This window comes from Impatiens glandulifera, chromosome 9 (genome assembly GCF_907164915.1).
Source record: "Impatiens glandulifera chromosome 9, dImpGla2.1, whole genome shotgun sequence".
In the NCBI taxonomy this organism is placed as follows: Eukaryota; Viridiplantae; Streptophyta; class Magnoliopsida; order Ericales; family Balsaminaceae; genus Impatiens; species Impatiens glandulifera.
Window position 1 is genome coordinate 30,290,852 of NC_061870.1, and position 25,537 is coordinate 30,316,388.

The 25,537-nt window shown below is 28.0% G+C and overlaps 2 protein-coding genes across 5 annotated transcripts; one reads left to right on the forward strand and one right to left on the reverse strand.

Moving 5' to 3' along the window:
- Positions 1-320: 320 nt before the first annotated feature.
- On the forward strand, positions 321-11,238 carry LOC124915521 (protein MICRORCHIDIA 2-like). Of its 4 annotated transcripts, XM_047456250.1 has the most exons (19): positions 321-395; positions 465-766; positions 887-964; positions 1,098-1,132; positions 2,213-2,291; positions 2,399-2,488; positions 2,888-2,963; positions 4,425-4,503; positions 4,611-4,739; positions 6,108-6,206; positions 6,462-6,566; positions 6,655-6,804; positions 7,365-7,457; positions 7,965-8,016; positions 8,097-8,208; positions 8,904-9,225; positions 10,370-10,458; positions 10,733-10,775; positions 10,877-11,238. In XM_047456250.1, the coding sequence occupies exons 2-19, from the start codon at positions 502-504 to the stop codon at positions 10,976-10,978; spliced, it is 1,998 nt and encodes a 665-aa protein (XP_047312206.1). In that variant the 5' UTR covers positions 321-395; positions 465-501; the 3' UTR covers positions 10,979-11,238. The 4 variants fall into 4 exon arrangements, with proteins under 4 accessions (XP_047312206.1, XP_047312205.1, XP_047312208.1 ...); XM_047456249.1 differs by having other exon boundaries at positions 331-766; XM_047456252.1 differs by having other exon boundaries at positions 331-766; positions 8,904-9,189.
- A 1,715-nt stretch (positions 11,239-12,953) lies between these two features.
- On the reverse strand, positions 12,954-13,493 carry LOC124916196 (protein EXPRESSION OF TERPENOIDS 1-like). The gene has a single exon (XM_047456926.1). It carries the CDS (start codon positions 13,446-13,448, stop codon positions 12,954-12,956), a length of 495 nt encoding a protein of 164 aa, XP_047312882.1. The 5' UTR covers positions 13,449-13,493.
- Positions 13,494-25,537: the final 12,044 nt, after the last annotated feature.

Here is a 25,537-nt window from a genome sequence, read left to right on the forward strand (position 1 = left end):
GAAAATGCTTCCGTAGCAACCGGATGTCATGTGAAAAGTCTATAAATGCACTGTGAAAAGTCCACAATTGCGAGACGCAACCGGCATTCGCGAGACGATTTTTTTTTTTTTTCTCGCGAATACCAGTTGCGTATCGCGTTTCACAATGCACCCAGTTGCGTCTCGCAACTAGGCATTTTCGTAAAAATAAAAATAAAAATAAAAGGTGTCACCATTATACCATTATGCTCTGGCCAAAATAAATAAATGTATCTTATTTATTTGAAAATATAATTTCTATATTTTGAAGATCGAACCCTGCCCTAATTCATTTCTTTTATAAATTCCTCATCAGCATTTTGGGGATTGACTATTGGAGCTTTATTCGTACTGCAAAAAGTTGGTTCGCGTGTAAGGTATCCGTTTGTTTATACCCTCTCAATGACGATTTCGTTTAATAACTCCTCGATCTTTTGGAACCCTAGAGTCTTGAATTAGCACTTCTCTACGTTACTGTTTACCATGCCGGTGAAGGGAGGTAAAGCAGAACAACCTCCCATTGTGGTCGACCTTGAGAGCAGCGACGATGATTATGATGTTAGCAGAGGAGAAGGGAGGAGTAGAAACCTACCTGCTACTAATGAGCTTGCAACGCATACTAGAAATGCAAGTAATGCGACTATTGCAACTTTACCGACGACATCAGGTGGTCAATTACCTGATTCCAGGAGTTTCTGGCAAGCTGGGAACTACGAGATGGGCCATTCAAATTTTAGGCCAATGAATGGTTGGTATTGAATTTCTTTCAAGAACATTGTGGATTTGAAATTTGAAAGGTGTTGGATGTACTTTCATATTGGCATAGTAGGCTTGTGTTTTTGATAAGCTTATTGTTCTCTGAGTTCAGCAGGCGAACTGGAACATGCACGTGTTCATCCCAAATTTCTGCACACCAATGCAACTTCACACAAATGGGCATTTGGAGGTAATACTTTGTCTGCCTGCAAAGATAAGGATGATAAAGACCTTTTAGAAGTAGAAACATAATTGTATCACTCTGTCCATTTTCTATGACTGTTGTTGTAATATAGTGCCATGTATCTTTGATTTTGGTGCAGCTATTGCTGAGATCTTGGATAATGCAGTAGACGAGGTAATTGGGAACAATCTTTACCAAATTTTGTTGTTTCATCATGGGTTGAGTTGTTTCCTACTCTTTCTGGGCCGTTGTGTATTTTATTGCAAACTGATTAACTGAACTGGTAGATATGTCTTTCGCCTGAAAATAGCAGTCAAAACTTGATGATTTCCTTATAGAGTTGTTTGGGTGTTTTGGTGTCACTTAGATGAGATGCTAATTTCATCAAACCTTCCTACTTATTTATGCATGAGTTCACAAATTTTGCTGCCTACTTCGAGGTACCAGTGGGAGTGTTCAATCTTCTTGAAGATTATATAAAATCTGTTTCCTGGATGTTTATTTATCGATGAAGTTTTAGTTCGAGAAGTATTTGTGGATCTCAAATTCAATTTCTAAACCCTGTACTTAGCCTGTTTGGAAACACTTGAAGCTGGAATGAAGCTGAGTTTGAATGGATAAATGTTATTAAATTTGTTAATTTATACATAATAAAAGTATATTCCAGAACATTATTTCATCTAAATCAATATCCCAATAAGATATTAAAAAAAATATAGTTTTTAAATAAATTTAAAATGTTTTTTTCCCAAACCCAGATCCAGCTCCAGATCTGGGCGTTTCCAAACAGGCAAGTGTTACTTGTATATGCACTTGATAATTCCAGAGACGAGGTTTATCTGATGATTTTTATTTTCAATGGTAGCAACTGATAATTCCAGATGTTAATAAAAATGGCCATAGTTGCATTAAATATGCACATGAAATGCATGTGCATTGCGTTTTTTTTCATATTATCATAATAATTCTTTTGAGATGTTGAAGCAGAGGAACTGTTGTCAATCACTCTTATACTAACCTACTTTGCTAAACTTTTCCCAATTTGGTAGGCATTCCTCGATTTTCCCTATCTTGTGTTATGCTCTTAAATGTTAGCAAAATTTATTTTAAAAATTTACATATGCAATATGTTAACTTCACTAATGTTAGTGAAGTTATAAGGTATCATTCACAACACACAAGGGGCATTATGTCCTGATGGTTTTAAGACTAACAGTAATAGTAATTTTGACCGGTATTTCACTATGTGGTCAGATCTGCAACGGTGCAACTTTTGTGAAGATTGATAGGACTTATAGTCCAAGAGATCATTCTCCTACATTAGTATTCCATGGTATAATTCTCGTAAAGTGATCTGGTTCTTGTCTTTTTTGTTTTAGTACTTTATTGCATGAGTTTTTTGTTGAACTTCCAATATATTAATTTTGTATTCTTTGGCAGATGATGGGGGTGGGATGGACCCTGAAGGCCTTAGGAAATGCATGAGTCTGGGCTACTCTTCCAAGACAACAGACAAAACAATTGGACAATGTGAGTTGTCTTTCTTGTCATTCACTAAAGTACTCACTACTCACTTTATGTTTTACTTCTATATTCCATTTTATGGAGAACTGAAGATTGTTTTATGACAAACAATTTTGCTATATTTATACTTATAAATCATTTTGATTTTAATTATGCTTCCAACATTTGTAATCATATCACGCTGGTTTAACATAATGAGTACCTTATTGTCTTTCTATTGGATGCTTTTGTTATAAAGATGTTTAAGATGAAAGCATAAACTTGTGACTAAGATTGGTAAAGCAGGACAATGTGTGAAAATGTTATCTTCTCCTTTCACTTGTCATACATGTCTTGTTGTATGATTTTGTATTGGCAACCTTTGTATTTAAAGAATATTCTTAATAGGATAATATCTATTTGCAGATGGTAATGGATTCAAGACAAGTACGATACGACTAGGTGCTGATGTAGTTGTTTTCACTCGTGCCACTATGTCGGGGTATCATTTTTTTTCATATACTGGTTTCACTATTAGTTTAATCATATGGAAACTTGGTTTCCTTCATAATGTTTGATCTATGTGAATATATCACCTTTAACATAGGTGTTAATATCCCTTATGAAGTGCCAATGTCCCTCTAGTTTCATGAATTCTGAAAAAAGTAGTTATGGGTTGCTTAATAATTTTTTGTCGTAAATGTCAGGTCTGAATGCCAAGTATGTTTTATGGTTTGCCTCCTTTTCTGTGGAGATTGCTGTTTTTTTTTTTTATAATTACTTCAGATATAGATGTTTGGGTATATATATAATAATGGTATCATCAAATGAGAAAGGGAAATGCTACATATGGATAACCAAAATAGATTTCTGAATCCACCTAAATAAACTAGTGGGTTGTTTGATGAAAGGTTATTTGGATTTAATCCAAATACCCCTTGTCCCATCATCAATCATTTCATTAATCAAATCATCAACCAATGTACCAAATTTACCTTACTTTATATGTTATAACTTAAATATTAAATACAAAGGATATTTTCGTCATTTGACCTTAATAATCCACTTTTTCATCAAAGAAGATAATTTTTTTTTTTCAAATAACCCAGATTATTTCTAAATAATCCTACATCAACAAGCTCTTGGATAAAGATATTGAACACAATAATGTTCATGCTAAATCCAATATAAGAATATTATGTGGCCTTGGATTACTATATGATAAAAGGTATTGTCTTGTATTGGTTATTTGGTTTGATCCAGATACAAATTTTTTTGTTTGTCATAATTTATTTGCTATCTTAGAACAAAATCAATACTTCTTTTCATGTACATCTATACTTCATTCTTAAAGAAAATCAAATCATAACTATTTTTATGCATAAATATCGAGGATATTTCTTCCATTAAATGGTGAAACCTGCTTCATTGTAACGGCAAATATCAAAACAGGCCAAACAAAATTGAGCAAGGGAATACATTGACTTTTCTCACCTACAGCGGGAAGTTGTTTGCATGGGTGAACAGAATGGATGTTGTACAAGACTGACATACTGCAGAAAACACTCTTAACTTGTCAACTTATTTGTTTCCCTTTATTATGGTTGGAATAACTTGTGAATTGGGAGGCGGTGGTAGAAGAAATTGATGTATGAAGTTTGCTTTTTGCAAAGGGCAATAGCCTTGCAAAACCATGCAATGTGTGTAATGATCTTCGAGATGGTGATTTAGTATTATATCTGTTTTGATTTAGTTATCGGAATTTGTTCCTATCATTAGGTATACAATTGAGGTCTGAGCTAAAGATAATTGTCTTGCTTCTTTAGGTTGAATATGCATATAATAATCTTTCATCTTGTATGAATATTGTATGAGTTCTAGTAATTCCTTATGGACCAATCATGTTTTCAATGCAGTTTTGCTCCAATAATTCTTTTTAACATTTGGCTGCTTCAATTGTCAGCCAAACAACTCAAAGCGTTGGTCTTCTTTCATATAATTTTCTACGGAAAACTGGGCAGGATGACATCATAGTTCCTATGGTAAACGGTCAAATCTTGATAACCAAATTCCTAGAGTCTTCAGTTTCTGATTATCAGATTCAGAATTCATATTTTAGTTCTTATTTCCTATTATCATCACAATGCAGATTGACTTTGACATCTCTCATCATTGGGCCGAACCAAAACTTTATAGCTCCTATGATGACTGGTCTGCTAACTTGAAAACCATCCTTGAATGGTCACCTTTCCAATCAAAGGATGAGATTATGCAACAGGTTCTGTTTATTACATGAAATGAAATACTTGATTGGGAAATCTAGACATAATGGCCACGTTAGTTTTCAAGGGTCCACACTCCATTCATTGACTTGTAATAAAGCTTTTACATACATGAATATCCATTCATTATTTCTTACCATAATCTGCTCCAGATTCACTTGCCAAATGGACAATTGGCCATTACATTGGTTCTTTGGGTATTTGGTCTTTGATAAACCTGAGTGTGAGGTCATCTAAGATATAGTGTATCCATTAAACTCTTTAGTTTTGGTCGATGCAATTGCTTTTGATTTTGCTGATATTTAATATGACAAGTAATCCTTAAAATATGTAAATTGAGCCTAATCTTGTTCTCCCTTAAATTTTCTCTCTTTCACTTCTAACATGTAAAGTTTTTGTTTCACTGCTAAAACTTATTAACTCATCTCTCCCTTTTCTTATGTTTTATTCAATGAGGAATTTCTTCGAGAGACCTGCTTGTTTAGAGACTGCTGCTCATGATCTGCGAGTTGTGATTCGTAATCCCTCATTAAGCTATTTTTTTTGCTTTTCATATTGGGGTAGTCCAGTTTTTCTCCCTTTGCAACCCAGAAAAAATACTCTTTCATACATATTTGGTTTATCATACTGCTGGCATATTGTGCAAGTTTGCTGTTCCATCCAATGTAATGGTCTCATGGCCCATTTATACTCCATCGGCACAGTTCAATTATGTTTTGAAGCGTTAATTTCCTTCCTTCATGTGAATATTCTTTATCCCCTCAAGGAAATACTCTTCTATATCTGGACCGAATGTCAGATCTCTGCCTCTTCTATATCTGGCTGGTTTTCAAGCTGCTGCTGTCTATCAACTACAACTAGAGCCTATTGAGTCTTATACATAATGGGAAAAGGACAAATTTATCCATGAACCTTTTCAATTGGTGTAAAAGTAGTACCCTTGTACTGTACATGAATTTTATTAATAAGGTGCAAAATTAACCATCTGTTAAATTAAATGAGAGTTATTAGAGTAAAACCATATTCCGTAACCTTATAAATAAAGTAAATGTGTATTTTTTTCTCCTTCATTAGTACATGAGTATTTTCTCCCCAATGACTGCATTTTCCTTGTTTTGGTTTTCTTCAAAATGATATCATATAAACTTCTCCTTTCCCTTTGGGAATTTTTGTTCTTGTTTGTGTTTATTCATGTCACATGTTTAAACACTTTAACTACTGCTGAGCTTGAATTGGTTAATTCAACACAATGCTGTGATTACTGTTATTTATTTATATCAACCTAATTGCAGACTTATGATTGTGATGGTTGTTGCAGTGATGTGTCCATTTCCATTGACTCATTTTCTTATCATTATTTCTAGTTTGAAGATATTGGAAATCATGGAACAAAAGTCATCATTTACAATCTATGGCACAATGACGAGGGGATATATGAGTTAAATTTTGATGATGACGATGAGGTACATGAAGCAGTTTTCTAAAATTAAAATGTATTCTTGGTGTTGTTTATATACTCCTGGAAGCTTTTATGGGATTATGAAATAAAATTTGACATTACTGGAAATTTGTTTTCACAGACTTAGAATATAAACACTTGCAAGGGTCCTTGGTTCAACACCATACAAAATAAACAATGTTTTCAAGCATCAGAGACAATTAGATATTTCTCATTTCTCTTTGTTTTGATGGTATTTAGTATATTTAAATTTATGCAGGACGTAAAGTTGAGAGATGAAGCCAATCGTGGCATGCCGAAGTTGAAGAAGAAAGAAGCTCAGCTACAATCAAATATATCCTATTGCATTCGATTTTCATTACGGGTAGCTTATGGTTAAATTTTTTCATGATATTTCTATTATATTGTTATACTTGGTAGTTTTATTACTCACCTGGCATATATCTGTTCAGGCATATATATCCATTTTATACCTCAAAAAGTTCACAAACTTCCAGATTATACTGCGGGGAAAACCAGTTGAGCAGGTTAACCTTGCAGATGAGTTAAGGTATTCTAAAGTGGTTACATATAGACCACAACTTGGTACAACAATGAAGGAGGTATTGCCTATAATATTGCAGATGTGTTATTCATTTATCTGATATATTGTCTACTGTTTGATGACTTGGGAAAGATTCAAAGTGGCTTATTATACCATTCCCACCTTTGAGATCTTCTATATGCAGATTGAATCACCACAATTTTGAGCCATTTGTCCATCGTTTCCCTTAGCCTTTATTGTCAGAAAAATCCTCAACAATTCCACCTTATCACGGTCTTCCTGTCTTTTGATAAATATTTTCTGAGGCACATTTAGTTTTCTTGCATGCCAATATCTGCATTTCCATGTAATCAATTTAAGTTGTACCGTTTTCAAACTCTGTTGTGCTTGGCTTAACCTTATATGACTTTTGAGATTACATTTGAGTTGTTAAGCAATGCTTTTGATGGCTTAGTCACTAGTCAGCACTGATTAATACCTGATAAATTGTTCTCTAGAGATCACTTGTAGAGAAATGAATAAGGGAAATAATTCATCAAATACTATGTAGTTCTTTTTGCAAGTTAGCATATATTGTGATTTGGAGTTATTTCAACATTTGTGGTACCTTTATCACAGGTTATGGTGGTAACAACCGTTGGGTTCATTAAAGAAGCTCCTTCTATACCAGTCAGTGGATTCAATGTGTACAATAAAAACCGCCTAATAAAAGTATGTTGCAGAGCTTCTAAAGTAATTTGTATAACTTGATTATATTGACCTGCTAGATTGCTTATTTGGATAGTTTCTTTTTCTTTTGGAATGTCTTGTATGGCTTTGGAATTTGGATTACAAATAGTACTATTAGGCCATAGAGAGTCTCATGTATTGCAGTTTTAACAGCTGTTAAGTTGAGCAATGGAAGACCTACTCAAGTTTTCCCTTTCGGAAATGTTTCTGTTTATGTGTATATGTGTGAAGGAAGTTGGTATGCAAATTCTCAGACCAAATATAGTTTCTGTGTTTTACTATTTGAATTGAGTTCATCACCGTGCTATTCCACCGCCAGTATTTGAAGAGATCCCTTATTACTGAATTTATTGGTCTCTCCCATGGAAGTAGAATTCAAAGCTCTTTATTGTGCTTTTTCCTTGTGTTGATGCCATAGTTAGTTACAACTTACAAGATGACTGCTGATAATTTACCATGTTTGTTTTACCTTTTTCCCCATTTGCACAGCCCTTCTGGCAAGTGCTAACTTCTTGTGGTTCAGAAGGAAATGGTGTCATTGGTATTCTTTTGCTCTTAAACTCCCCTTTTACAGATCACTTCCAACATTTACTGCTATTGACTTCGTTCTGTTTTAAACAGGAATTCTTGAAGCTAATTTTATACATCCAGCTCATGATAAGCAAGATTTTGAAAGGTCAACTGCAGTCATTCGTCTGCAAACAAAGCTTAGGCAGATTCAATCAGAATACTGGTTTGTTGCTTCTTGCTCTCCTAGACTTGTTAACTTTGTCATCAAATTGGTCATTAGAGCAAAGTGAATTTCTGATTCTGCATTCTTCAGATTATCGAAAATGTAAATTTTCCATTATATAATTCAGATAAACGTGTTCATGGGATTGTCAAATTCTGAACTGGAAACAAAATTGAGGGTTGATGTAATTGAGAAGGGGAATTAGGCTTGTGAATTGGTTCGATCCAAGAATAACTGATGTTTCTTCTTCACTTAATGGCTTCCATCTGGAAAAGGGAAAATTAGCCACAATCAGATAAAAAAAAAATATCTACTGGAGTATGTTGTCTATGTTGATATAGGATAGATGATTTCTGGTTTTCTAGAATGATTATCTAGAATGTTCTTCCCAGTACTAGCATTTTAGGAAAGCCGAGGTTAGTCTGTGAGTCAGAATGTGGTGAGACTGCACTTCTTCATTGTCTTCAATTACTAATCTGGAATGCCTTCTTTATCAGATGGGCTTTCAATCTTCCTAAATCGATTTTCACTATAACTTGAATACAAATTGAAGTGATATACTATTTTATTTGGAAACTGTTATCTCTCACTCCCCATAAAGATAACCAAATCTTGAAGCTTGTTTTCTTACTTTGCTATGGAAAGTTATACATGGGATTTGACATAAAGCCGTATATTTGTTGTGAATGAAACAGGAAAAACTACTGTCATTTAGTAGGATTCCAACCTGTGAAATCTACAATACGGAAGGCACTGAAGAGCTCTGAGGCTCAGTCACCTCAGGGTCACATATCTAGTACTACTGAAAGAAATATCCAAAATGGCCAACTTGCTGCATTTCCCCCTAATGCACTAGGGATGCTTGATGGTAATTCTGTTGTTGATCTTGAAGCTACTCCAAGGAAGAATCTAGGTTCTGTACAAACTGTAAGCAAATATGACAGATCGCATGATGTGTATCAGTCAGGTGGAAATGCATCTGTGCATGATGTGTATCAGTCAGGTGGAAATGCATCTGTAAGTTTTTTTTTTAGGAAAATGCATCTGTAAGTTATTCCTTCCATACCATTTTATATATATGATATGGATGGATACCTTTGCATTATCTATGAGGTAAAGTCATTGTTTGAACCATACATAACAAAATATCTAGTTATTTTGTTTGAAAAGTGACATTGGAGAAACCTACTAAGTAGCTCAAGTGGCAAGAGTGTTTCTTAAGAGACCAAATGTCACGAGTTCAATTCTCACTTAGAACCTCTTATGTTGAAGTGGAGGTCATGACTTATGCTAGCTTCTAACATTTAAAAAAAAAAGTATGACCTTGGAGAGTAACTTATTTATTTGATTTGGAAAAGTTGATATGATATAAAATTATCAGAATGGCATGTGTGCCTCAAAAATTGAAATGAGGAGAAATGACACATCTACGGGTTAAATGGGAAGTCATTGTGGAAAATAGGCAGAAATGTAATCTCTATTCTGAAATTAAAGTTTATCGTTAACAATCAACTTGGGAGCAATTGACTAACTGATATTTTTTGGTAATTAAGATGACATCCTTCTTGATTTAGGCAGACGATTATTTATTTCTGTGTAGAATCTATTGTATTTATTTGTATACTCCATAAGTACATAATACAGTGAAATAAAAGATTCTGACTTTTCGATTGTCTCTTTCCCATATGAGTGATTAAGGACAAGATAACAATAATTGTGAAAGAAAGGGATGTGAATTGAGAGAATTTAGATAGAATAGGGGTTGAGAGTTGAGACCTTTCAGAGAACTGAGGAGAGAGCTAGGTGAATGACCAGATCTAGAGTTTTTTTTAAGTAATTATTTCCAATGCTTGTATTATTGTTATCTAGAAAGACTACTACAACAGTTGGTCATCATCATTATTCAATATTCCATTCTGATTACATTCTTTATATTTATACTACTATTCTAACTGACTAATTAAACTACTAACCAACAGACTAACTAACATATTAACTAATATCAATACTAACTATCTCTAACCATACACGTGACTCAATCTCTCTTATTTTCTCAGTTTATTTTTGGTCATGTACTGTTAGATCCTGTTATGTCATCTTAGGTATATATGACAAAAAATAACCTGGATTCTTACTTTGTTATGATTCCCGTCTTATCCAGGAGTCCAATCAAGGAGTTGCATCTGTAAATAAGTCAAGCTCCAAATCCATCGACCAGTTATGTAAGGAGAATATTCAGTTATTCCAGAGGTTAGTTGAAGTTCGATTATTTAGAATGTTGTAAAGAATGTATTGTTGGTCTGTATCACTTTTGAATCAAATAAGACCTTAATTAGGGGGGAGATCTTGCATAACAATGCTCTTATGTCTTCATGATTTAGCTGTCCAGACTCCTAATATTAAGTTTTTTTTTTATTAAATTCCATATCATTTTGTCATTTGCATAAGAAAGCAAAAAAAAAACGCTCTGTTTAAGCTCCGCTTCCTCCATGTTGGTAAACGCGATTTGCTTAATTTCCTCCAGGTGTGAGATTCACAGAGAGAAGGAGAAGGAGCTTACAGCATTGGTGTGTTATGGTGCAATGATTTTTATTTATTTGTTGCTATGGGGGATAGACTTTTTTCCTTGACTACTTTCTTTCTTTCTTTTTCTGTATTTAATTAACAGGTAGAAGAGTACGAGAAGAAGTTGGTCGAAACCAGAAGGAAATCTGCTCAATTATCTGCATACTTATTAAGCCGAAAAAAGCAAGTAAAGGTGTGTGATTAAGTTGAGGAGGAGGTAAAGAAAGAAAAAGCTTCAATATCCAAAAGATGGCAAAGTAGTCATATTTTTTTGTATCTACTACCCCATATGATCAATCTGTACTTATAAATACTACCAGAATGAAGCTGATTATTAATTAGCTAGATTTTCTTTGACATTGGGAAGAGATATAGATTGGCCTAAACATAAAACTTGCAATCTCATTCCTACTTGTTGTTTACAAATGGATGGTTACTGACTATACACTCTTGTTGATCTAACAATTCCCAATTTACAATGATATTTTGAAACCACTGAATGTGGTGAATCTAATTAAGAGTTACAAAAATTGCTCAGTTTAAACCAACCCTTTAGGTTGGATCTAATTAACATGCATGTGTGAGATGATTTAGCTATAAATTGCTAATTTTGTATATGTTGAATTTAAATTGCAGTGATTTAAAAAAATTAACCATATTACAATCTAAATTCATATATATATATATATGTGTGTGATGCACAGTAACAATTTATATATGGATGAAAATAAAGTCAAAACTTTTTGTAAGTGGACATTTTCTGCACATAATAATAATAATACATCGGTAAAACAAACAAAAAAAGCCCTCACATCCATAATCTATGGTGGCCCTAAGAAGTCAGTGTAACAAACCTACGAATAAAAGGTTACCCTAAAATGCCCCCTCTCTCTCTCTCCATTAAAAGAGAGATGCATGCACATGACTTATTGTAAATAATTCTCTAATAGCATATATATATATATATATATCAAATTTTTATCTTTTAAAAAATAGATTAAAATGAGATGAGATAAGTCACTTTAAAAAAATGAAATGAAATGGCCAAGTATAAGTATGGCTGGGGTAAAACCCTAAACCTAATTATATAAAAGAATTAATAGAGAAAAGACAAGTAAAATAGAAAAATGAATGATGATGATGATCAGATCAAATTATATATAACCAGTTCACATCATTAAGGTGTTGTTTGTGGGAATTAGAATTGAGCAGCTAGCAGCAGGAGGCATAAAAGAACTAACCGGAGGAGGAGGTTGATAAAGCTGCATAATAATAGTATATATTATAATTAGGGTCGACAAAGCCACCAGTACTGGTTGCAGCGGAGGTGGAGGTGGAGGAGGAAGTCTGATCGATCAGCGGTGGTTTGATCGATCAGATTCAGGACCTTGATCGTAAAGAATCCCTTTGAAGACGTGCCCTCCGATGCTTACTGAGGTTTGGTAACCATATTCATCATCTCTCTCATTATTTGATCTCAAACGAACCATCCGAAACACCGATTCTGAATCCAACGTCCACGGATAATGTCCCGCTTCCACCGCTTTATATCAATCGATTTCATTAATTACTATTTTCCAGTACAAATTAACACCACAAGAATTAAAGGTAATATAATATATAATATTAAAAATGAAAGAAAGAGTAAATAAATGGCCAAACGAAAAAACTTAACAATGAATGAAGGTGATCTATACAACTTTTTATTTTTTTATATATAGTATTGTTTTAAAAAAATAAGACTTATTTTATTGAATTTATCACCTATATATACCAATAGTTGTGACAATAATTATTACAAAAATGGGAAAATAACATTAAATTCACAAAACTAATTAAAATGAAGAAAAACATATATTCAAAAGTTTTTAACATCTTTTAATGAAATTTTATAGAGATATATAATATTTGAAGCTAAAAATTAATAAATTATCTATATTTTTATAATTTTAGTGATCTAGTTGCCCTTTTCTATAATAATGTGTTTAATTGTTGGATTTGGATCTATGAGTGGTTAGTTAAACTGTTATAATTTGTAAAATTTTCATTTATTTTCTCTAAAATGTATGTACGTATGCTGTGACACTAGCTAGCTAGTGATTAAATAAAAGACATGTGATTTTTGTAAAAATATTTATAAGCAATGAATTGTATGAAAAGATTAAAACTGAATTCAATTATTAGTAATTAATAAGATATATACCTAAGTTTGTGGATGGCAACTGTCTTGTATGATGATTTGTTGTCTGTTGTTGCAACCGGTGTTGTTGTTGTTGAGCGGCCAATTGTTGCTGCCGTTGGCGGCGTTTAGCGGCGGGGACCCAAGTGCTCTTGACGTGGGTCTGACACTGAAACCCTCGATTCTTACAACACGTCCTACACCTCATGTGTGTGCAAGACTTCTTCGCCTGATTCCCACAATCCTGACAACTGCTTATACCTCCTCCTCCGCCGCCGCCTCCAGGGAGCATCATGAAGAGATCTTGTTGCGGTGGTAATTGATCATGGTGGTGGCGCCGCCATAACTCAAGACCTCTAGTTATAGTGTAGGAGGAGATCATATCTTCTTCATCTCTGCCAGGGAATATTCTTTCCGGTTCGTTTTGCCCGGTTTGTAATTCATGAGATTCTCCTCCTCTTCCTCCTCCTAGTGTGAAGAAATAATTACCCGCCATTGTTTGTTGGACCGTACGTACGTATAAGATTATTAGCTCTATTTTATATAATCGAAATAAAATGACCTAATTAATTAATTCTCAAACCCACTAAAGAAAAGACATGTCTTGATCTGGGAACATGACCAAAACCGAAAGGAATTTAGTGGATCTATATATCATTTGATTGTAGCTAGCTAGTTAGGGTTTGGTATATATATATATATATAATATTATTGAAAACAAGCCCTTAATCTGAGGTTTGATCACTCCTTGAATTCCCTGTCTGTCCGTTTATGTGGTAAAAGAATTTATGACTCAGAATTACAGCTCTGCAACGCCGCCATGGCTAGATCAAGAACGAGCACGCGTGTTCATCACTCTCTCTCTCTACATGTGTATATATATAATATGTATGATGTATGCATACAAAATATGAAACTATATATGTCTGCCTTATTGCTGCAGGCGACCTATTTTCATTCATTCGATTTCTTTCTCTTTTGATCATCATCATATATATATTCATTCCAATAAAGGTATCATATATAGCTAGTCACCTTCATCAACGGTCGCTAGATTGCCACGTGTCTCTTTTTTTTATCATAAATTGTTCAATCCAAATTATGTTTTAAAATGGGTCAACTTTCTATTTTCTTTTTGTTCAACTGTGAAAAAAAATTTAACTCGTAACTAGGTCTTTAAGTTAGGTTCCTTAAGTTACAATGACTAGGTTTAATAAGTTCAAAAAAAAAAATTTACAAAAGTAATACCAAAATTAGGAGATCGTTCACTTTTCAAATTGTAAGTTAAAAAAAATTATATACTCATATCTCTTCATATCTGAACTATCCAATATATTATATAAGAAAATCTAAATCTGAAAAGAAAAAAAAAATGATTCATTGTTGCATAATATTAACTAACTACTCTCTCCTATATATATATATATATATATATAAAATTAGATTCTTACACAATAATAATAAGTCACAATAAATATTAATCAAAATATATCTAAAATATCAAACATAAAATAGGGATACTCCAATAAATAATATCTATCACATATCTAAATTGAAAAAAATTTATGTACGTGTCAAATTTAATCTCAATTCTATTAGAGAATGCAATAAATGTATAGTCAGACAACAATATTGGTCTTAGCTATATCATAATCTATATATATCTAATGACGCTTAATTTTGAAAGGTAGGAGGTGTACATCACGCTCTTTCCAAAATAAATTACATCATTATACATATTTTTATGTGTTAGATATATATTTCTCTCTCTTCATTTATATTTATTAATCAATTTTTTTATTTTCTTTACCATATATATATTTTCTCACTAATAATATAAAAAATATATTTTTTCATCAATTCTATTAACTAAGTTTCATAATTATCTATTTCCATTACTCTTTTATTTATATATATATATATATATATATATATATATATATATATATTAATATTTTTTATTAATTAAATTTAGCATTAATATTAATTATAAAAAAATTGCAAAAATAATAAGAGTTTAAATTATTATATTATATTCATTATAAAATTATTTTATTTATATTAATTCAGTTTAGCATTAAATATTAAATATGAAAATATGTAAAAAAAAATTCAGTTATTATATTATAATTAATGAAAATATGTAAAAATAAAAATTTCAGTTATCATATTATAATTAATGAAAATATGTAAAAATAAAAAATTTCAGTTATCATATTATAATTATGAATTTAGCAATAAATATTGATTATATCAATTAGCAATAAATATTGATTATATCAACGTATGTTACTACAACTAAACCAATATATTACTCCATCAAAATATTTTATTCCTATAAATAATCTTAGTTGAACAAGGTTCAACTGAAGAGAGAAGAGTGATATCTTCATATACAGAGCATTTTATTTCGTCGATCTCCTTTTGTCGTGTGCTATCTCTATTCATAATATTCTCAATTTCTCTATCAATATCATGCTTTCAATAATTGAATTTGAATTATGTTATGTTTCAATAATTCGTTTTCACTGATTTGTATTTTTTTTCCAGGAATTTGATCATTTCAGGCAGCTGCAAAAACATCATCGGTCTCCTTTTGTAACTTCTAACTCTACAATCATTCACAAAATTCAGGTAATTTCTCTTTCCTAATTTATTTATCTTACTTATTTTCTCTCTCATAATATAAGATCATCTCCAACCCACCAGCAAACAACTCCATTATAGGTCACTCAACTGCATTTTAAGTTTTTCTATAAAAATTTTCTCCTCCAAACCCAAATATGCAGGGACACTGTTGACATACTCAAAAGGTTTTCAAAACTTTCATTTCAGTCATTTTAGTTTGTTTTTAATTAATTTATATAATTTATTTATATTTTAATTTGTTTACATATTTTAATTTATTTATATAATTTATTTCTATGTTTAATTCATGATAATTTTAATAAGGTTTGTTTTGTTGTATTTTTTTTGTTTGTGAGAAGTAATTTGTGTTTATGTAATAATGTTTAATTTATTTTATGATGTGAATTTTAAAAGAATTAATAAGTTGTTGTAAAGTTATGGGTTCAATTTGTAATTTTAGATAAATATATAGATAATATTGAAAAAATTAAAATTTATTATAAAAATGAATATTTGAGAATATTTTTTTGAGTTTGAGTTTTTGGGTTAGAGATAAATTACTTTGTTTATTGCATTTTAAGTATGAGAATAGGTATTTGAGTTAGAGATGTATAAATTTCTTTCATAATATATATATTTCTCTTTCTTAATCTAATTATTAAAAGTATTTTTTTTTTCTATTTACTGTATAAATTTTTATATATTTCACACTAATAATATAAAATATTTTTTTTATTAATATTTATATATATATATATATATTTATATATATATATAATAACAATATATATAATAATGTTTAATAGATAATATGAAGGTTTATACACAAATTATTAATTCTATAAATTACTCTACTTTCTAAATTAATTTCTTTATATATTTTACTCTTTTTCTTAATCTAATTATTAAGTATTTTTTTTCTTACTTTCACTATATAAATATTTATATTTGTTCACACTAATAATATAAAAAAAATTTATATTAAAATATATAATATTACCTAACATATTTATTTTTATATATAATAACAATATATACACAAATTCATTAGGATTTCTATCTCATTTCATAATTTCTCTCTATGTAATTACTTTAATTTCTAAATTAATTTCTTTATTTTATATTCAAGATTTTTTTCATTTCATAATTTATCTTTCTAATCTATATATATATAATGATGCTTAATTTTTAAAGTGTCCGGATTGCCGGGTCGAGAGCTGTGGTTAATTTGGATACTTGGGTCGGATTGTGGGTTGACCCGTTTTTAAATTTAAAACGGTTAAAAATAAAATTAAAAATGCTAGAGGTATGTTTCGAACTTGCAACCTAACAAAACAAGTACAACTCTTTAACCAACTAGGCTACAAAGACTTTATATTTTAAATTCAACACCAAATTTGATAAACGCGGGACGTTTTAATATTAATATAAGTTCAACTTTTTAACTAACTAATCTATATATATATAATGATGCTTAATTTTTAAAGTGTCCGGATTGCCGGGTCGAGAGCTGTGGTTAATTTGGATACTTGGGTCGGATTATGGGTTGACCCGTTTTTAAATTTAAAACGGTTAAAAATAAAATTAAAAATGCTAGAGGTATGTTTCGAACTTGCAACCTAACAAAACAAGTACAACTCTTTAACCAACTAGGCTACAAAGACTTTATATTTTAAATTCAACACCAAATTTGATAAACGCGGGACGTTTTAATATTAATATAAGTTCAACTTTTTAACTAACTAATTTATATATATATAATGATGCTTAATTTTTAAAGTGTCCGGATTGCCGAGTCGAGAGCTGTGGTTAATTTGGATACTTGGGTCGGATTGTGGGTTGACCCGTTTTTAAATTTAAAATGGTTAAAAATAAAATTAAAAATGCTAGAGGTATGTTTCGAACTTGCAACCTAACAAAACAAGTACAACTCTTTAACCAACTAGACTACAAAGACTTTATATTTTAAATTCAACACCAAATTTGATAAACGCGGGACGTTTTAATATTAATATAAGTTCAACTTTTTAACTAACTAATCTATATATATATAATGATGCTTAATTTTTAAAGTGTCCGGATTACCGGGTCGAGAGTTGTGGTTAATTTGGATACTTGGGTCGGATTGTGGGTTGACCCGTTTTTAAATTTAAAACGGTTAAAATTAAAATTAAAAATGCTAGAGGTATGTTTCGAACTTACAACCTAACAAAACACATACAGCTCTTTAACCAACTAGGCTACAAAGACTTTATATTTTAAATTCAACACCAAATTTGATAAACGCGGGACGGTTAAATATATATATAATGATGCTTAATTTTTAAAGTGTCCGGATTGCCGGGTCGAGAGCTGTGGTTAATTTGGATACTTGGGTCGGATTGTGGGTTGACCCGTTTTTAAATTTAAAACGGTTAAAAATAAAATTAAAAATGCTAGAGGTATGTTTCGAACTTGCAACCTAACAAAACAAGTACAACTCTTTAACCAACTAGGCTACAAAAACTTTATATTTTAAATTCAACACCAAATTTGATAAACGCGGGACGTTTTAATATTAATATAAGTTCAACTTTTTAACTAACTAATCTATATATATATAATGATGCTTAATTTTTAAAGTGTCCGGATTGCCGGGTCGAGAGCTGTGGTTAATTTGGATACTTGGGTCGGATTATGGGTTGACCCGTTTTTAAATTTAAAACGGTTAAAAATAAAATTAAAAATGCTAGAGGTATGTTTCGAACTTACAACCTAACAAAACACGTACAGCTCTTTAACCAACTAGGCTACAAAGACTTTATATTTTAAATTCAACATCAAATTTGATAAACGCGGGACGGTTAAATATATATATAATGATGCTTAATTTTTAAAGTGTCCGGATTGCCGGGTCGAGAGCTGTGGTTAATTTGGATACTTGGGTCGGATTGTGGGTTGACCCGTTTTTAAATTTAAAACGGTTAAAAATAAAATTAAAAATGCTAGAGGTATGTTTCGAACTTGCAACCTAACAAAACAAGTACAACTCTTTAACCAACTAGGCTACAAAGACTTTATATTTTAAATTCAACACCAAATTTGATAAACGCGGGACGTTTTAATATTAATATAAGTTCAACTTTTTAACTAACTAATCTATATATATATAATGATGCTTAATTTTTAAAGTGTCCGGATTGCCGGGTCGAGAGCTGTGGTTAATTTGGATACTTGGGTCGGATTATGGGTTGACCCGTTTTTAAATTTAAAACGGTTAAAAATAAAATTAAAAATGCTAGAGGTATGTTTCGAACTTGCAACCTAACAAAACAAGTACAACTCTTTAACCAACTAGGCTACAAAGACTTTATATTTTAAATTCAACACCAAATTTGATAAACGCGGGACGTTTTAATATTAATATAAGTTCAACTTTTTAACTAACTAATTTATATATATATAATGATGCTTAATTTTTAAAGTGTCCGGTATGTTTCGAACTTGCAACCTAACAAAACAAGTACAACTCTTTAACCAACTAGACTACAAAGACTTTATATTTTAAATTCAACACCAAATTTGATAAACGCGGGACGTTTTAATATTAATATAAGTTCAACTTTTTAACTAACTAATCTATATATATATATAATGATGCTTAATTTTGAAAGTGTCCGGATTACCGGGTCGAGAGTTGTGGTTAATTTGGATACTTGGGTCGGATTGTGGGTTGACCCGTTTTTAAATTTAAAATGGTTAAAAATAAAATTAAAAATGCTAGAGGTATGTTTCGAACTTGCAACCTAACAAAACAAGTACAACTCTTTAACCAACTAGACTACAAAGACTTTATATTTTAAATTCAACACCAAATTTGATAAACGCGGGACGTTTTAATATTAATATAAGTTCAACTTTTTAACTAACTAATCTATATATATATAATGATGCTTAATTTTTAAAGTGTCCGGATTACCGGGTCGAGAGTTGTGGTTAATTTGGATACTTGGGTCGGATTGTGGGTTGACCCGTTTTTAAATTTAAAACGGTTAAAATTAAAATTAAAAATGCTAGAGGTATGTTTCGAACTTACAACCTAACAAAACACGTACAGCTCTTTAACCAACTAGGCTACAAAGACTTTATATTTTAAATTCAACACCAAATTTGATAAACGCGGGACGTTTTAATATTAATATAAGTTCAACTTTTTAACTAACTAATATATAATGATGTTGAGTAAATGAATACTTGTGTTGGATTGTGGGTTGACTCACCCATAAACTTAAAACGGTTAAAAATAAAATAAAAAAATGTTATTCGTAATTTTTTTTCACGGTTTTATATTATACTCGTGCAAATGCACGGGCTAAATGCTAGTTAATTCTTAATATTACTCTTTTTTCTAATTTAATTTTTTTTCACTTTCATAATATATAAAAATTTAAAATTATATATATATATATATATATATATATATATATATATATATATATATATATATATATATATATATTAGGTAAGTTATGACTATTTATTTTAAATAGGTGGTTATATATAAATAAATATTTTAAATAACAATATTAAATATTTCTCTCAACTAAAATCTATATATATTAATTTCGTACTTTTTGTTTGTGAGATGTAATTTGTGTTTATGTAATAATGTTTAATTTATTTTATGCAGTTGTATAAATAATTGAATGAAAATTTAAAAGTAATTAAAAGTTGTTATAAAGTTATGAGTTCAATTTGTAATTTTAGATAAATATATATATAATATTGAAAAAATTAAAATTTATTATAAAAATAAATAAAGATCCTATCGATGATGAACTTGATTGTTCAAAGAAATTGAAAAGAGTGAGTTTTTATTTATTTATTAAGTCTAAATTAACTAATATTTATTATCATTATCTAATTTGAATTGTTTTATCAATTTATAAAATCAAATTGCAGATGTAATTGAAGACCGTTTATTAGGGGTGTTCATCATTTCGGTTTTCGGGTTATTCGAGTTCCTCGGTTCAGTTTATTCAAATTCAAACCGAATTCATTTTATTTTATTTTTGAAACTAGCATAACTCAAAATAAATTGCTCGGTTTTCGGGTTATTCGAGTTCCTTGGTTCAATTTATTCGAATTCAAACCGAATTCATTTTATTTTATTTTTGAAACTAGCATAACTCAAAATAAATTGCTCGGTTGAGTTTGAGTTTTTAGGTTGGGATAAATTACTAAGATGTTTACTGCATTTTAAGTATGAGAATAAATATCTTTCATAATATATATATTTCTCTTTCTTAATCTAATTATTAAGTATTTTTTTCTACTTACTATATAAATTTTTATATTTTTTCACACTAATAATATAAAATATTTTTTTATTTATATTTTTTACATAAAGATAATATTTATTTTTATATATATAATAAAAATATATATAATAATGTTTAATAGATGAATATGAAGGTTTATACACAAATTATTTTTATCTTAATTCATAATTTCTCTCTCTTAATTAATTCACTAAATTATTCTACTTTTTAAATTAATTTTTTATATATATTTGACTATCTTTCTTAATCTAATTATTAAGTATTTTTTTTCTTACTCTTATTGTATAGATATTTATATTTTTTCAAGCTAATAATATAAAATATTTTTTATATTAAAATATATAATATTACATAACATATTTATATATATATATATAATAACAATATATAATAATGTTTAATAGATGAATATGAAGGTTTATACACGAATTCATTATGATTATATTCAAGAATTTTTTCATTTCATAATTTATCTTTCTAATTAATTCCTAATATTACTCTTTTTTTTAATTAAAATTTTTTTCACTTTCTACTTATCATAATATATAAAAATTTAAAATTATATATATATATTAGGTAAGTTAAGACTATTTATTTTAAATAGGTGGTTATATATAAATAAATATTTTAAATAACAATATTAAATATTTCTCTCAACTAAAATCTATATATATATTAATTTCGTACCTAATTTTTTTTTTATCTCTAATCTTTATATATATATATATATATATATACAATTTATTCGAATTCAAACCGAATTCATTTTATTTTATTTTTGAAACTAGCATAACTCAAAATAAATTGCTCGGTTGAGTTTGAGTTTTTAGGTTGGGATAAATTACTAAGATGTTTACTGCATTTTAAGTATGAGAATAAATATCTTTCATAATATATATATTTCTCTTTCTTAATCTAATTATTAAGTATTTTTTTCTACTTACTATATAAATTTTTATATTTTTTCACACTAATAATATAAAATATTTTTTTATTTATATTTTTTACATAAAGATAATATTTATTTTTATATATATAATAAAAATATATATAATAATGTTTAATAGATGAATATGAAGGTTTATACACAAATTATTTTTATCTTAATTCATAATTTCTCTCTCTTAATTAATTCACTAAATTATTCTACTTTTTAAATTAATTTTTTATATATATTTGACTATCTTTCTTAATCTAATTATTAAGTATTTTTTTTCTTACTCTTATTGTATAGATATTTATATTTTTTCAAGCTAATAATATAAAATATTTTTTATATTAAAATATATAATATTACATAACATATTTATATATATATATATATAATAACAATATATAATAATGTTTAATAGATGAATATGAAGGTTTATACACGAATTCATTATGATTATATTCAAGAATTTTTTCATTTCATAATTTATCTTTCTAATTAATTCCTAATATTACTCTTTTTTTTAATTAAAATTTTTTTCACTTTCTACTTATCATAATATATAAAAATTTAAAATTATATATATATATTAGGTAAGTTAAGACTATTTATTTTAAATAGGTGGTTATATATAAATAAATATTTTAAATAACAATATTAAATATTTCTCTCAACTAAAATCTATATATATATTAATTTCGTACCTAATTTTTTTTTTATCTCTAATCTTTATATACATATATATATATATATATATTTTGCTTAAGAGAATTTTTTTAATTTGGTTGTGCAAGAAATCATTTATTTGTGGACAATATTATTTTTTTATATCACAATTTTTATTATTTGATAATTTTTTGCCTTTTTCTTAAATGTTATGGTGATCACTCTACTAAAGTGTGGTTTCATCTCTAAAATGACCGAGTGTGATGTAAACTTTTTAACAAAGTTCTATCTCTAAAATATTCTTATTTTTATATTGACTCTTGTATATCTACATTATCTCACTTTATTAAAAATACAAAAGTCTAAAGAGAATTTGATTGAGCCAACTTATTTTTTCTTTAAATAATACTATTATTTTAGTTTGAATTGTTTAAATTAAGAATTTTCTTAATTTGGTTGTTCAAGAAACTATTTATTTGAGACAATATTTTTTTTTTATATCACAGCTTTTATTATTTAGTAATTTTCTGCATTTTTTTTAATGTTATTAATACCGGTAATCACTCTACTACACTACTACAGTGGTTTCATCTCCACAATGACCGAGTGTGATTTAAACTTTCAAACAAAGTTCTATCTCTAAAATATTCTTTTTTTTGTCCTGACTCTTGTATATTAGTATTATCTCACTTTATAAAAAATACAAAGGTCTCAAGAAAATTTAATTGAGCCAACTTATTTTTTCTTTAAATAATACTATTTTTTTAGTTTGAATTTTTTTAAGAGAATTTTCTTAATTTGGTTGTTCAAGAAACTATTTATTGGTAGACAATATTTTTTTATTACAGTTTTTTATTATTTGATAATTTTTCTGCATATTTCTTGAAGGTTATCAATACTGGTATTTACCCTACTACAGCGTAGTATGATCTATCTCTAAAATATATATATTTTTTGTCTTGACTCTTGTATATCTACACCTTCTAACTTTATGAAAAATGCAAAGATCTCAACAATTCTTTTACTAAATTTATTGAAACTCATCACAAAAAATTGATGCAGTCAACCTTAAGAACTAAAAATAATTAATATACATATGATCGAAACATATTTTATATTATATAAACATATATCTTACTTTTAAGTTAATATTATTATTAGAATTAAGTTACTATTAGTAGTGATATATTTTTTTATTGAACAAAATATATTAATACTCACTTAATCTTTGATTATAAATATAGAATTTGTATCATTTGGTTAATCTTATTTTTTACAAGATACTATTTAAGAGATTTTTTTTATAATTTAGTGAAGGAGTTTTATTAATCTAAATTTTTCATGACCTACTTTCAAATTTTTTAGACTAGGTTGGTCTTAGAAAAAAGAGATTTTTTGAAAATTGGTTATAAATACTTATTTAAATGCTGAATTATAATATCAAACTATATCAATGATAGGTAAAATGTGTTATATACTATTATATCATTCATCCCGCATGAGTTTATCCCCTCTCTTATCTTCGAGTAAATTACTTCGTTTCTTTTGTGATGAAAAATTTTCTAACAAAAATTAACCTTCTATATATAAAAAAAAAGAATCTAATTTTTTAATTACATTTAGAAATATATAAAAATAAAAAATATATTTAATAAAATAGTTTAGAAGTCTAATAACAATCCTCTTTTTTCAAACATCATTCAAAAGATAAATTAAATTTTAAACCAATATAATTTATTTATATTTATTCATTTTTTAATTTAAAATCGGGTATTGAATATTGAATTATGTTAGTTTTTTTTATAAAATGAATTCTAATTTCGTTTTTTATGAAGTTCGTAAAATGAAGAGTAATGTTATTTTCATTTGATTATGAATTTGTTTTTATTATTGTATAACAATAATTCATAAAATAAAATATTTTTTTAAAAAACAATCAACAAAATTATATAAAAATTCAAAGGATTCGCACAGAACTTTGACACAACAAATTAAGACGAAAAAAAAGTAACTAAAAATTAGAGTCAATAATCTCATCTTTAAGAATTAAGAACCATCAATAAATCTACAAATGTCTATAAATTAAATTAGAGTTGAGAGATTTAATTTAATATAAGAAAAATAATAATATATATTTTATTTACCCTATATCAAAAAAAAATATTAATTATTTTTTTAGAGTGAGATTTAATTTTTTATGTTTTTGTTAATAGTACATTTTTATATGGGTATAATAATTTTTATAATTAAAATTACAAATTTATAAAATATTTTTTATTTAAAAAATTTATATAATATAAAAAAATGATATGAAATGATATAACCTTTATTTATATAATAATAATAACAATGTAATTTTAAATTTTATCTTTCTTCTTCAATCAAATTTTCTCAATTTTTATTTTAAGTTTAAATAACTTAAATAAAAATAAATTATTTTTAAAATTATAGTTATAAACTCATAATATTTTTTATTTATTTAATTATATATATATATTAAATTTAAATGTTATTATCTCATATAAAATAATATTTAATATAAAAAAATCAAAAAATTTATATGATTTAAAAAATATGACATAAGATAATATAACTTTTATTTGATTATATATAAATTAAGTTTAAATATTTTCAAACATTTATTATATAATAATAATAATAATAATAATGTAATTTTAAATTTGATGTACCAAATCTGTATTTTTTTATTTTTATCAAAATTTCTTAAATATTATTTTAAGTTTAATTTATTTTTTTATTCACTTTTTGTTTTCTATGAATTATATTTTTTCTTTTATTATTTTTCTTGAATTTGGAATTGAATAATAAATAAGTAGATAATGAATCTAAAATAAATATCATATCATTAAAAGTTAATTAGAAAATTACATTAATTTTGAAATTTTTATAACTTTATTTTATTTTTCTAAAAATATTTAGATTAACCTTTTAAAAGAACTTATTTTTTTTCAAATAATTTGATAATGTAGTTTGTATTTTGTAAGCAAAACTTATTAGTTAATTTTTATTGTTTTATTT